General features: G+C 26.4%; 1 protein-coding gene and 1 long non-coding RNA gene across 7 annotated transcripts in view; one reads left to right on the top strand and one right to left on the bottom strand.

Annotated features, from left to right (window-relative positions):
- LOC100869407 (uncharacterized) overlaps positions 1-4,096 on the top strand; it is a 65,571-nt gene extending 61,475 nt beyond the window's left edge. For all 5 annotated transcript variants that reach the window (XM_086913953.1, XM_003698611.4, XM_086913955.1 and 2 more), the window contains 2 exons: positions 2,232-2,437; positions 3,247-4,096. In XM_086913953.1, the coding sequence (XP_086770079.1) occupies positions 2,232-2,437; positions 3,247-3,368 (328 nt within the window). In that variant the 3' untranslated portion in view covers positions 3,369-4,096. The remainder of the gene's footprint in view (positions 1-2,231; positions 2,438-3,246) is intronic.
- A 1,767-nt stretch (positions 4,097-5,863) lies between these two features.
- On the bottom strand, positions 5,864-10,536 carry LOC116415302 (uncharacterized). Of its 2 annotated transcripts, none has more exons than XR_015294050.1 (3): positions 10,386-10,521; positions 9,941-10,071; positions 5,864-6,914 (listed from the first exon to the last, which is right to left on the bottom strand). It is a non-coding gene; the product is annotated as an uncharacterized LOC116415302 (long non-coding RNA). The 2 variants fall into 2 exon arrangements; XR_015294049.1 differs by lacking the exon at positions 5,864-6,914 and adding an exon at positions 9,480-9,846 and having other exon boundaries at positions 10,386-10,536.
- Positions 10,537-14,170: the final 3,634 nt, after the last annotated feature.

The following is a 14,170-nucleotide window of genomic DNA, read 5'->3' as shown; positions in this document are numbered from 1 at the left end:
ATGAAAGATTAAATATACAATAAGTGATGTAAGTCAATAAAATTTATTTACAATTTACATATTTCTTGCATATCATCATGATTCAGCGAGATTTATACAAAAGAGAACAAAAAGTTTTTTTACTAAACTATAAAAAATACATAAGGAAACTGATTGCTTAGCTCACAATATGAAGATTGTTACGAGTAAGGTATTGTAAGGTGTTGAAATTGTAAATTGTTTACCATAAGTTTTAATTAGCTGCATAAAAAGAGTGTAAAATAAGTGTCATTGATATTAGTTTCCACGTATCCGCGCAGGTTAGTTTGTTCATGCCATCATTCTGCCTGTGTAATTATTAGCTGCCTGCGAAGAATATTTTTTAACAGTTTGTAATTCAGAATAAGATATCTAAGCCTTGCATTTAATATCTCACGTGATTTTGATAATTAGTAAAAATATCACAATCTTATGACGGTAAACGTGGTAATTAAAAATTAAAATATTTCTCGGAGAGTTGTTTGCATCGATCAAAACAATTTTTTTTCATTTATCTATTTAAATAATAACAGTAATGATACTTAAAAACTTAATTTCATGTAATTAAATTCAATTGAATCGTCTATTAGCTCTTGATTAAATTGTAAATCATTTTTTTGCTAGAAAAAAAGCAGTTAATTTCTTATTTCTTTTCTTTTCTTTTTCTTTTATTTTTTTTCTTTTTTTTTTTTTTGTTGCAAAGAATATCAAATGTGAAGAATCGAATACTTGCTATTCCCATTCCGTGGTATTTTTATATTTTCGAATTATAAAAAATTATACGAATTTATCTGCAATGGCAGAAAAATACAATATCAAGCATGAACTATTTTGGACAAAGTTTGGTTTAATTATATTAATATTGCGATAATCGGATATTTTTTTTATTTATGATAAAACTTAAAATATTTTATTCCCCAATGAAAATCATTTCATTTCCTTTAAACTTTAATTTTCCATCGATTTATAAATTAGAATTTTATTATCAGAAAAGCACAAAATTAAATCATATCAATTGTATGAAATTTCGAATATCGATGTAAGGGTTGATTTTTCGAATATCATCAACGGGTTAAGGATTCATGCTATACGATACAAATATAACCGCAGCTGGCTTGTTGCATGCAAATCTAAATCCCCTAACTTTACATACAAAAAGCAATTGGAAATTTTGCCATTTGATGCATATGTTATTTCCATTTGCTTTCGTCTATCGACTTCGTCCCAAAAACACGTGTCGAACGATTTTGAAACACAAAAAACTGGTCCCTCGCTTTTGACCTTTGCGTTTGTTTCATTAGCATCATAGCAACTCTCTGGTATTCCTTGATCTTTGTATCGAGCATAATCGTGTTTTTGCACGTGGTGTTTAATTTTGTTCGTGGACAGTAATTAATTTTTTGACCACTCTGCACTGAGGACGAGTACTGGTCCAGAATTTTGCGAAGGGTATCGTCGTCACGGGACGAGACGATTATTCAAAAATTATTTATTTTTCACGCTCGTAAATATATGATGTGTAAATCTTTCACGTTATATAAAATGTTCTAAAAAAAAGAAAAAAATTATTCAAAATTCAATATGACACATAAAAGCCATACCATATCGAATAAAAAAAAATTTTAGTAAACATAGGTCGAAAATACGATCTTTTCCGAGAAATCATTTTTTGTTTTATATTAGCATCATCATTATATTATTAGCTTCCACTGTCGTAACGAACGTTTTTCTTAATATTAAATGACTTTCTGAATGTCTGAATGTTCTCGTTCCATTTTCATATTATATCTCTTAGCAAAAGTGTATTCTTACCAATTCTTTAATAAACGATTTAAAGAAATCGAATCTAGCCTCATGTCTAATCTATGGAAATGGAAAGAGAACGTCTTTAAATATCGAAATAAGTCGATCATCATAATGTTAATGCAATCAAAAATAATTATATCTTGGAAAAATGATTGATCCTATGTGCCATGTGAATTTTGGAAAAAAATATGAATAATTTTTTTTTTTTTTTTTTCTCGAATATTCTATCTGTATATCAGATTCTTTCTAACGATCTTGGCAATCAACATTTGAATTGATTTTCGTTGAAAATGTATACTTTCTGTGCCGGTGCTCTTGAAAATAAAAAATAAAAAATAAAAAAAAAAAAATGATGAACTCAAAGATGAAATAACAATCTCTTATCTTTGGCATGTCTACTTTCGTAGAAATCCCTCCAGTGGTTCGGGTCTCAGCGAAACAGGATCTCTGGATCGAGCGAAAGCCGCGCTGGAGCGCAGGAAAAAGGCCGAGGATGGAACCGGAAATTCGATTTTGTGCAGAGTTGAAGTGACCAGGCCAAATCCGGATTCCCTGATCGATGAGCTGATCAAAGCAACGAATTTGGAGCAAACTGATCTCGAGAGTTCTGAGAGTATGTTATTCTTATTCAATTATATTTATTTAATTTATATTTTGCTATTTAATAATTTTTCTTTTTCTCCAATTTAGAGTTTTATTTCATCCAGACTCCTTTTTTTTTTTCTTTCTTTTTATTTTTACCTTTTCATTCTCATTAAAATGAAAATAGATATATAAAAGGGGAAAAAATCTTCGCGAGGGAGTAATTTTTCGATCATCAAGATTATTTTTTAATATCTCTTTATGGTGAAAAAGATGAAAGAAATTGATGATTAAATTTTGTGTTGCTATAATTGATCAATTTCTTTCTTTTTTTCTTTCCTTTTAATTAAAAAACAATTACATAAAGAATATAAAGAGAACCGATTATCTTTTATCTTTTTTTTTTTTTAATGCAATTATAAACATTGTATCTATTTGAATTGCGAAATATGCAATAATGAATATACAATAAAAATAGTTAATACGAGTTATCTGTCATCTTTCTTTTTTTCTTTTTTTTTTTTAATTAACCTAATGTTTATTTAATGTGACATAATTATATGAAGACACAATAATAAGTAGAAAAACTAAAAACCGGTTATTTTTCGTCTTTTTCTTCTTCTTCTTCTTTTTTTTCTTTTTTATATTAAATATATTCACTTGATGCGAAATATAAAGACTAATATAAGTAAGAATATAATAATAATCGAATTTATCTTAAATTTTTCTTCTTATCTTTTTTTTTTTTCTTTCTTGTCTTTTTATCTTTTTTTACAATAATTTTTTACAAATTTTTACGATCAATTTAAATTTTCCGATTATCATTTATATTATTTACAGCGACTGGACTTCAACTGTTCATTGCGAAAGACGGGACGACTGCACTCGGCAGTCATGAGATCAAAAGTCAGATGCCCGCGGGTGTGTTCAAGCAGGTGGTAATGGAAGAGAATAATAGGTAACACGAAGCTATCGGGACAAGAAGACAGTACGCAAGACAAGTCAGCGCCACGTTCTCGTTGGCCCTGGTGCCAGAGCTCGTCTACGAGGCCTACGAGCCCCGGTAGTTACGAGATCAACGATGCTGGACGAGGGAATCGTCGAGAAGACGGTGAACACGGCGACGAAACACGAACGCCATCTTTCATCTCTCAAAAAAGGAAAAAAAAAAAAAAAAAAAAAAAAAGAAAAAAAAAGAAAAAAAAATCGTCCCTAATCTAATAAAATTATCCCTTTCGGTTGCCTAGCTGCCCTTCCGGCGTTCGGTGCTTCACGCTTCTCGTACAATGGATCGTCATTTACGCTCAAAACGCTGCTAAATGTTTCTTTTATATATATATATATATATATCTCGAATTATGGAAAGCAGTCTTCGTTGAATCGTGACGCACGTGCGCATATTCTAAAGAGGGGGAACCGTCGAATTCGTTCGATTTCCAGGATGATTCTGTGGCAACGAGATGCAACATACGCACCGAAACGCTTCGTTAAGAAAGAAGAAGGAATTTGTACAGAGCGCTTCGAAAGAGGTGCACACGAAATACAACAGGATATAATATGTATTTTGTTCCGCGAAGTCGAGGCACAATGCAAAATTATTTCTTTTTTTTCTTTCATTGTATTTTCGTCATTGAGATTAAATCAAAGAGTATATTGTTTAAAATAAATAGCTTTGGAAAGGAAAAAAAAATATGTAAAGCGCGTATCGATATAAAGGAAAAGAAGGAAAGCAAGAACAAGAAAAGAATGAAATGGCGAGATTAGATGGCACTCTAATGCGTAACGTGTAATCGTTTCGTGTTAAATAACGTTGAACAATATGCGTACACCAACGCTTCTTTTTTCTACCTGTGTTCACGGTTCCTTTTTTTTTTTTTATCTACGTAACGTAAAACCGTGCAGTTACTATAAAGTGGACTGAATCGTTCGTTCCATTCGTCGATCGAGCGATGTTTAATTAAATAGCAAGGTGTGAAAGGAAGCGCCCGAGTCTTGAATAGACCCGTTAGGCGTGCTAACGTACAAAAGAAAATTTTTAAAGGAATAAGTTTCGATTATACATTGCCTTTTTCGCCACGTTTTGCTATTGTTTAAGGTACAAGCGTTTAATATATATTAATATGTGTATATGTGTACACACACACACACACACACACACACACGCACACACACACACACACACACACACACACACATATTACATAATCATTATATCGTTTGGTCGTTCAGTTGGTTCTATTTGAACCGAGCGGATTTGTGTCGGATATCTCCGTCAGTGTTTCGATAATATATTTATTTTTATTCTGAAATTTAACTCCACTTTATAGTATTTCCGTTTTAATATAATCTCGCGATTCTCCTATATTTTTATGCTGGCATCTTATTTTTTTTTGTTCTTGTAAAATTATGATTGTACTGGGAAGTACATGATCGATGTGTGTGCGTGTGTGTATGTGTGAATGGACGCGCGCGCGTATACGCGTATATATGTATATACATACACGAGTATGCAGTGTGTATGTGTGTGTATATATATATATATAATACACACACGTATACTACACATAGAGAGAAAGAGGAGCGTCGTTTTATTGGATGCAGAATTCGAATCGCCGTTTCCTCCCACAAAAGAAGATATTCCATTTTATTAAATATTTTGAATCGGTGGAACGAGATTCACCAAGTGCCACATTATTTAATTTTTTCGAGGCTGAATATTTTTTCGTGATATTCCTATAATTATTATGGTATTCTCGTCCCTTGTACCTTTTTCCGATATGATAATCTCGTCGATCCAGAGATACGAATAAATAAAAAAGGGAAGAAAAAAGGAAAAAAAAAAAAAAAAAAAGGAATGAAAATTCGCCTTTGATTTTTCAGTTTTTCTGGTATAATCGGCGACAGCATTAGTGATTCGTTGTATATAGAGCGGTAGTAATTGTTACGTAGGTAAATGGCTGGTGTTGTATACATTCATTCTTTTCCCTAATTATTCGAATTATCTTGTAACCGTTAACATACTCGGAGCGTTGAGCGAGCGCCGCTCAATAAAAGTTTGTCGTACGCTGTATGCGAATGAAAATAGCAAAAGCGAGATGACGATAACGTTCTGTAAATATATAGGAGTGCCTGAAACTACGTTGAGAGTGAATGAGATAGAGAGAGAGAGAGAGTGTGAAAGAGAGGGGGAGGGAGAAAAAGGGAGAGAAAGAGAAATGGAGAGTGGCAAATACTTTTTCCAGCGGTGCAAGAAGGAATGAACGAAGCCGTTGAAAAATCGCAGAGTGTAAGAGGGGGAAAAAAGGAGGAAAAAGAACAGAAATTGTTTACTCCTTGGCGCGTTGCGACCAGCTCGATCGATTTTACATTAATAAATCAATGAAATGAAAAAACAAGGGAAAAAAAGAAAAACAATTAACGATGTGTGAAGCTAGTAATCGTAATGCACAAAATCAGCTTTTGCTTTAAGGAAATCTAGTTTTTTTTTTTTTTATTTACTTATGAAGTGACAGCTTCTTAGGAGTTATTTTAACAATTTGACGATTGATCGATCCTTATTATTTAGACCGTGTCAAATGTATGCGACAAATCATTGGGATTAGCGCGAATGCAAATCCTGCATTCCTGAACAATATTTTTGCTTTTTGTTTTTGACTAATGTAGATATCGTAGCAATCATCATTCTCGTGGGATTGCTCACTTTATCGTCGCTATATAGCGAGAATTACGGGCTCACGTGTAACAAGTAAATTGTTCAGACAGCCATTTTGAAAATTGATGTTTGCCAACACAGTCATTCGACGTATAGAAAATTAATTCTTGTCTAACGTTAACCGTGTGGATCGATTAAATGTTTGAATAGCAATATTTTACGAGTATTACAAAATCAAATGCGCTAATGTTTTCTTCTACCTAATAATATCTAACAGTAAATCCTCGTCAATAATTCAAAACGTCAAAGCGTTATCAGCTTCCACACGATGTTATTTAACAAATAAAAGGATTTAACGTTGAACAGTATTAAGTACAAGAAATTAAATATGAAGAAATGTCTAAGAATCGTTACCATCTAATCAATAACAAATGAATGGGGGAGCCCGTAATTTATCGTTTCTTTCATCATCCGCCCTTCTCCTCGATTATTCATTTTCTATTAATTTTTTCATTACATCTTTTTAGTATTTTTTCAAATGCATAACGCTTAGTTCCTAAGTCCTCGCGCCAAGGTAGTCATTTCTCGTTATTTATGAGAGAATGGAGCACAGACGAGAGACACCGATCGATGCGCATTCTGCACTATTTTTTCAATCTGTAAAAGATATTTATTTGAAAATAATGCGCGGAAAAATGTTGTTCGGCGGCTCGCTATCATCTACATCTGCGTATTACGATCAATCATATTTTTACTTTCTTTACTCCTTGTCAACATTTTTTCTCTGTTTATCTTAATTTATTCTACTCAGGTTTAGTCATGCGAAGCGAAATGACCAGGAAAAAAAGATATTCACCTGAAAACAAGATTTCAATTAAGCTGCTTATTTCGTTTCACATATATCCATGGAAAAATATAGGTCGAAAAGACCGAATAACCTTGAGATGGATTGACATATGTGTCATTGCAATCGTCGACTTTCGTTGCTATGCATTAACTGATTTATGGAAATTGTTGACACTAATCTCAGACAGTTAATTGATTGAAAAATTTGCATAGGTAATGAATTTTTTTTTATTATTATTTAATAAATAATATTTTATAGAGATTGGTCATTCGGAATTTTCAATTTTTTTTTTGCAATTCTAAAAATCTCGAAGTCTGGATAAAAGATGACTGGCAAAAAATTTAAAGATGTTGCAGTTTAAACTTTAGACTCATTTTAATTCATGCGATTTCGTCATTTCTTAACAATAGTTTCAGAAGGAAAAAATGAAATTTTTTGTAAATCAAAAGAATAACTATGAACTCCATTTTATTAAAATTTCCAGAATATGAAATTAAATAAATTTATTTAATATGAATAAATGTAAAAATTCTTGACAAAATAAATAGATAATTTTTGAAGAAGAAAAAAAGAAAGAAGAAATAAATAGATTTTGAATCTCTGGAGAGTTTCGAGAATTTTACGACTTCAGTTTCAAAGTTTATTATTCAGCCTTCATAGTTAAAATATTTTATCTAATATTTTTTTTTTTTTTTTTTTTTTAAGATCTCTTGCAATACTTGAAGTTTCGCATATCTTTTCAAGTCGAATAAAGCCTATACAAATTTTATAAAGAAAATTCATTATCTAATAATTATCTAATATCTATTATTTAATAATGGTTATTTATAATAAGATCGAATATAACTGCATCCATTTGAAAACTTTATATCGATGAAACGTATTCCAATGAAAAATATTTCGTCATATCGGTAAATAAAATAAGTGAAATCTTCGTTAACGAAGAAAGTATTGTCGGTTGATCTCAAGGCAACCCGGTCAAAGAATATGGCTTTTCGATTGGTCAAGATGTATCAAGATTTGATATGCACGTTGCAAAGGTAGATATATGATTTCACTAATAACTTGCATCATTATGTCCTTATAAGAAAAAAAAAGATTCGAATTCGAAAGATTAATTTTTGTGAAACACGCAATGTTTCATTAGACCTATTTAAGTTTTGTAATGTTTGTGACAGTCAAGACGGTCTTCATGCTTCCAAAAATATCCAAAAATGTAAAACGCTGTTATACAAGTGTGTTTTCTGACCAGTTGAAATTTCGAGAGTTCAAGGTAAAGCATTTCTCCCGTATTAATTTTTTTTTAATAATTACAACATACCACATTTAAAAATTGCATTCCTTTCTCTATTTTCTTTCTTTCTTCCTTTGTTTCTTTAATCTTCGAGATTTTCAGATAGATAAACTAATGTCTTATTTGTATGGATGTTTTGAGATCTTTTATGCACATCTTTGACTCCATTATCCGACAGATATTAACGTTGTGATATTTTATAATATTGTAACGGAACTCGTTATCACTTCTGTATTATGAATTATATTACACGAACGATATTATTTTATAATTATTTCGGAACTGGCTTCTGGAACACTGCGGGAAAATGCGGCTCTCCGGCGACCTGAATAATCCGTTTTTATTTTTTTTTTTTTTTTTTTTTTCTTATTTATAATTGTTGACATTTTGTCTGATCCTTACTTTGTGAGATGGATGCGAAACTATCATGTGCTGATACTTTGAAAATCAAAAAAAAAAAAAAAAAAAAAAAAAAAAAATGCTTTGATGTTTTTTCTTCCAATCACTTTTTATTCGTCTTTCTTTTTTTTTCTTATTTTTCAATGATTAAATTTTGCTCATATTATGAAATAGATAATAACATATTGGTAAATCAGATTCTAATCTAACATCATTTAAATGAAAGACCATGTTTCTAAATTCTTCCTTAAAATCTTCGCAACGAAGATATATTGGTATATATGAAATTGAAATGTTATTTTATTAAATAAATTTTTCTTTCGAAACCTTATATATATAATTAAAATAATTTTCACATAATTTTATATGTATTTCTTAGTGATTAGTTTCATTTTTTTTTTATTTATATAAATTGTTCGATATAATTTTTCTTATTGTTTTTTATTAACATATTTTTTCATTTATGTCATTTCAAAACAATGTATCGAATGAGAAATCTCTATTCTTTTCTAAATATTTTTATATATATTTTCAATAATTTTTTCTACATTTAAATTTATATAAGAAAATTTATATTGAATATTGAAAGATTTATAATTTTATTATTATTCAATTATGTAGTTTGGATTAAATTTTTTCCTTTTCAATGGTAACAATAAATATTATTAAGCTATCAATTTTTTTATTGTGGAAAAAACGGTATTTTATATGCATCAACTTAATAGATACATATGTACATACATATATATATACATATATATATATATATATATGTGTAAAAAACATATTTATAAATATACAAGTAAAAATATTTTATAAATTTTTTCAAAAATCAAGATAGTCCTTGATGCGTTTTAATTAACATTTCAATTAACATCTCATTTTATCAAAAATTATGTATTTTATTACACTCAGACATGTTTTATTACACATATATTGTATATTTTAGCTTGTAAAATATATTAAATAACAATCACAAGAAACATGATAAAAAATATAGAATGATTACTTTGCCTTCAAAAATTCAATATCAACACCAACATTAATATCATTCTTATTAGAAATCATATCATTATTTGAATTGCTTTTATATAAAGCAAAAGGAAGATATTTAAAGTAAAATTGCTTTATTTTCGTCACACTGCCGTTTTATATTATTTCTATCTGCAAACTTGATGACTATTTGAATTATTAATTTTTAATCAATTATTAATTTTTTTGCATATCAACTTTCATGTTTGCTTTGGCCTATAAAATAAACATTCTAAAGATTTTCCATGAATATATTATATCCTTATTAAGCTTTTCAATGAACGTACAAAGAAAAAAAATAAATACGAACCAGGAAAAGGAAGCTAGTTACTTTCTCTATTAGACAGATCCACGGCTCTGATTTAACATCCGTTTATACATATGCATTTTATTCTGAGTGTTATGCGAGCGCTTTCACGATGTAATTCGCCACTGTTACGTCTAAAAGAAAACAAACGTAAATTCGAACGTAATAGGATGAGACATCGTATAAGAAAACTGGTTATTTGTGAGACACATGTATTCGTTTCTTTTTCATATTTTCGATCCATTTTACATTACGACTTTTGAATAAAATATAATATTCTGTAATATTTTTGAGAGTTTTTAAATTGCTAAGAACGAAAATAATTAATTTTCATGAAAATAAAATTAACCTAATCTAACCTATATTTTTCTTTAATTAATTCTCTTGCTAGTTTTATATGATGATAATTGCTAATTGGCTTTTATTGATAATCTAATCTAAGTCATACTTCTCTTTAATAAAAATTGATTATTTTCTCGTTTTATTTGTTTTTAGATTCTACATTTTATTCTTCAAATATGTATCATCTTCATATTTATATTTAAGTACTGAATGTGTCTACAGTAGAGAAAATCTAATATATAGGTTTATATCTATGTGAGCTATCGAAATGGGTTATTTCTATGAAAAAATGATTTATTTTTATTTTTAGCGATTGAAAATTATATATTTAAAAAAAATATTTTGCAATTTGAATACTATATTTTAATTTTAATTTTTTTTTATTTTTACTAAAAATTCATTTATATTTATTTTCTATATATTATTCATTTGTTCATGCATTAACATACAATAATTTTTTTATGAATATTGTATATTGATCATATTATTAATTTACACGATAATACTCTCGCAATGGTATCGTGATTTGAATTGTTAATTCCTAACTCTTTTTAAACATATTTAAATTTATGTTAATATTCTGAATTATTTGTTCGTTTAATATCTACGTCTGTGTATCTATTAAAAGATATTCGTGTCAAAATTATAATTTTGGTTTTTGAACGGATAAAAAAAATTTTTTATCTAATAGACTCATTTTTTTGTGTTACAACATTTCTCTAATGATGTACTAGTTATTATTGTATATATTGTTTAATTTTTATATACTATTCATGTTTATTTTCAAATGATTTTTTTTCTTTTAGGTTAATAATTTTATTATAAGAAAATTATATTGTTGATGAAGAAAATTTAATTATTTTGATTTAAAATAATATTTATCAAATAGCATATTTATCATTAATTCTATTATTGTTTGATATGAAAAAAATGAAAATAAAACAAAAAAATTTTAATGCTTATTATAATTTCATAATTGGGTTAAATACAATTTTTCTGCAATAAAATTATTTTTATACGTTTAGCAATTGCTGAATAATAGTAATGAATGTGTATAAAATAGTGTACAATAAATGTTTTATTAAAAAAAATTTATATTTATGTGATAATGACATGGATTCAGAATTGTTATTAAAAATCAGTCAATGATGTTTCGAAACTTATTTTAAAAATAAGTTTGGTAATGTAAAAGAAAAAATTGAAAAAAAATGATTATCAATCGCAACGAAAATCATATTAAAGTTCAGTTGCAAAAAGTATCATTGATATTATATTAAAATTGAGGTAAGAAGTTGTATTTTCTATGAAACTATGGATTAATCAAGTTTTGCTTTTATTATTCAATCGAAGTCAAAGATTTTTTATCTGTGTTGTTATTTATTAAACTATGAACAAGAGAAAGTCGCAAATTTCGTAATATAAAATTTGTTTTATGTATCGTTATGTCACTAAGCATTAATTAGAATTTAAAAACATTTAAAAATTATTTATTGCTTACCTTTTCTTTATAAAAAAATGTATTTGTAGAATATGATACACAAAAATATTAGTTTAATTATTATTATTAATAAATAGCATATAACTAATATATATAATATATATATTAAAGAATATATATTATATATATATTAAAGAAATATGTATCGTGGGATCGTAAAATTTATTAAAGATTACGAACATATGCACGAAAAAAAATGTATTCTTAAATGAGATTCAAAAATCAGTTAAGATTATATAAAGTTTCTATATATTTGCAAGAGAAACAGTATTTAATTAGTATCAAAATTGTATAAATTTTTATATAAATATATATAATTGAAAAAGTTACAAAAATATAAATTAAAATACAATTAAAAACTGATTGCAAGAAGTTAAAAAAATTTAGGAAAATATAATAAAATAAAAATTAAAGAATTTATCTCTTTCTTTCATTATTGTAATTGAAAAAATATAAAATCGAAATATCGATGTTTCGTTAATATAACTTAATCGAAAGATTCTCATTTTGAGGTTAGATAGAGCTAATTTGAAATTAATGATTTTAGAAGCATTAGATATCTTCTATCTTCAAATATTGCTAAATTATGAATGTCGAAACTAGCAACGCAAACTTTGCTTATCATTTTTTTGTAAAAAAATGTATTTGTAGAATATGAATAAATAATTTGTAAAATAACGCAAACTTGTATGAACATTTTTCAAGTTGTCTTGAAGAAAACAATATTTAGTAAATACTAAAATATGTAAGAAAAATATAGTTTAAATAATATATATATCGGATTAAATATATAGGGAATTTATAATAAAAATGATATCTGTTTTAAATTAATTTTATTTGACTTATAAATATAATCTAGACTATGATATGAAAAATATATTTATTTGTTATATTACCAGGCAAATTATTATTGTAATATTATTAAAATTATTATGTTTTAATCTTTTCTTTGTTTCTTTTTTAATTCTTTTGAAATTATTATAAAAATAATAGATAATTATTTTCATATATGAATTTTATTAATTTTTACATGATAAAAATAATTAATTTTCTATATAACCTTTTTTACCAATCTTTTTTTGTAACCTTACAATATATATTTTCAAATTATATACAGTGATGTCCTCATAAATGACAATACATAACTATTCTATATTACTATTCTATATACATAACTATATTTTATTCTTAATATTTGCTTAACGAAATAATTGCTTTGGAATCAAATCAACCGTATAACTCGATTCGTTCAATTCATGCTCATTATAGTCGTCTGAATTTGCTCATAAAAATAAAACTAAGCACAAATATATATATATATATATAAAATGATTTTGAATTGTTAATAATAATATTATAAAGTCTAAATCATTGAACTTAAAAAATAAAATTGTTTTAATTAATTAATAATTAATAATCTCAGATATAATGAGATTCAATATCTGCGGTTTTACTTATCATATTGAAATATGTTATCTTAATAATTATCAGTAATAAGTATATCCTACAATTTAATACTAATAAAACTTTTATATTATTTTTTTTTTATATATTAATAATTTATATATTATATTTTTTTTATTATTTTTTTTTATCCTTTTTTTTTATTCTTTAATTAAAATTTTTTTTATTTTGTATTTTTTTCATATTAATGACGTAAACATCTTAAAAATATCAATCACGCAATAAACGCTAAAAAATATTTATTTTCAATTTATTTGACATTGCTTCGTTTTCTTCTTTTTAAAAATAAAAAAAAATCGTTCGTTTATAAATAATTGCACAATATGTAAAGTAGCGTGCAGGAATTCATAAACACATAAACGTAAGAAAAAGATTCATTGTATTAATAATCTCGCATTTGATTAATAAATTTAAAATAATTTCAATTTATCAATTTCGTTTTTACTTGTCGAAAATATAATATTTTCTATTTCGTTTAACAACACAAGTATAATTCAAAGAGATAATTTATTTTAATCCATAAAAAATAATTGTAGACAATTTAATATAATATTAAAAACTCGATATGAAAATTGATATATATTTTCCAGTATTCAATTAAATAATTAACTCGTTATATAATTTAAAAAACTTATTTACATTTTATAAGAAATATAATTATACATGTTGCTATGTCATTATAAATATATAAATATTCAAATGTATAAATAATGTGTAATCAATATTACATCTTATAAAAAAAATTTATTATATAAAAAAATACATAATATGTACATATAAAAATATATATGTATATTTATGAAAGATAAAATATTGAAAATAAATAAATGAATTTGATATTTCATCAAAAATTTACGAGCAACTATATAATTATTATATATGAGAAAAAATAGTAATAGTAATAATAATCATTTAAACAATAATAGAAA

Source organism: Apis florea, unplaced genomic scaffold (assembly GCF_048593485.1).
Source record: "Apis florea isolate Af1SG1 unplaced genomic scaffold, ASM4859348v1 contig_3517_pilon, whole genome shotgun sequence".
In the NCBI taxonomy this organism is placed as follows: Eukaryota; Metazoa; Arthropoda; class Insecta; order Hymenoptera; family Apidae; genus Apis; species Apis florea.
This window is presented reverse-complemented; position numbering and strand designations above follow the sequence as displayed.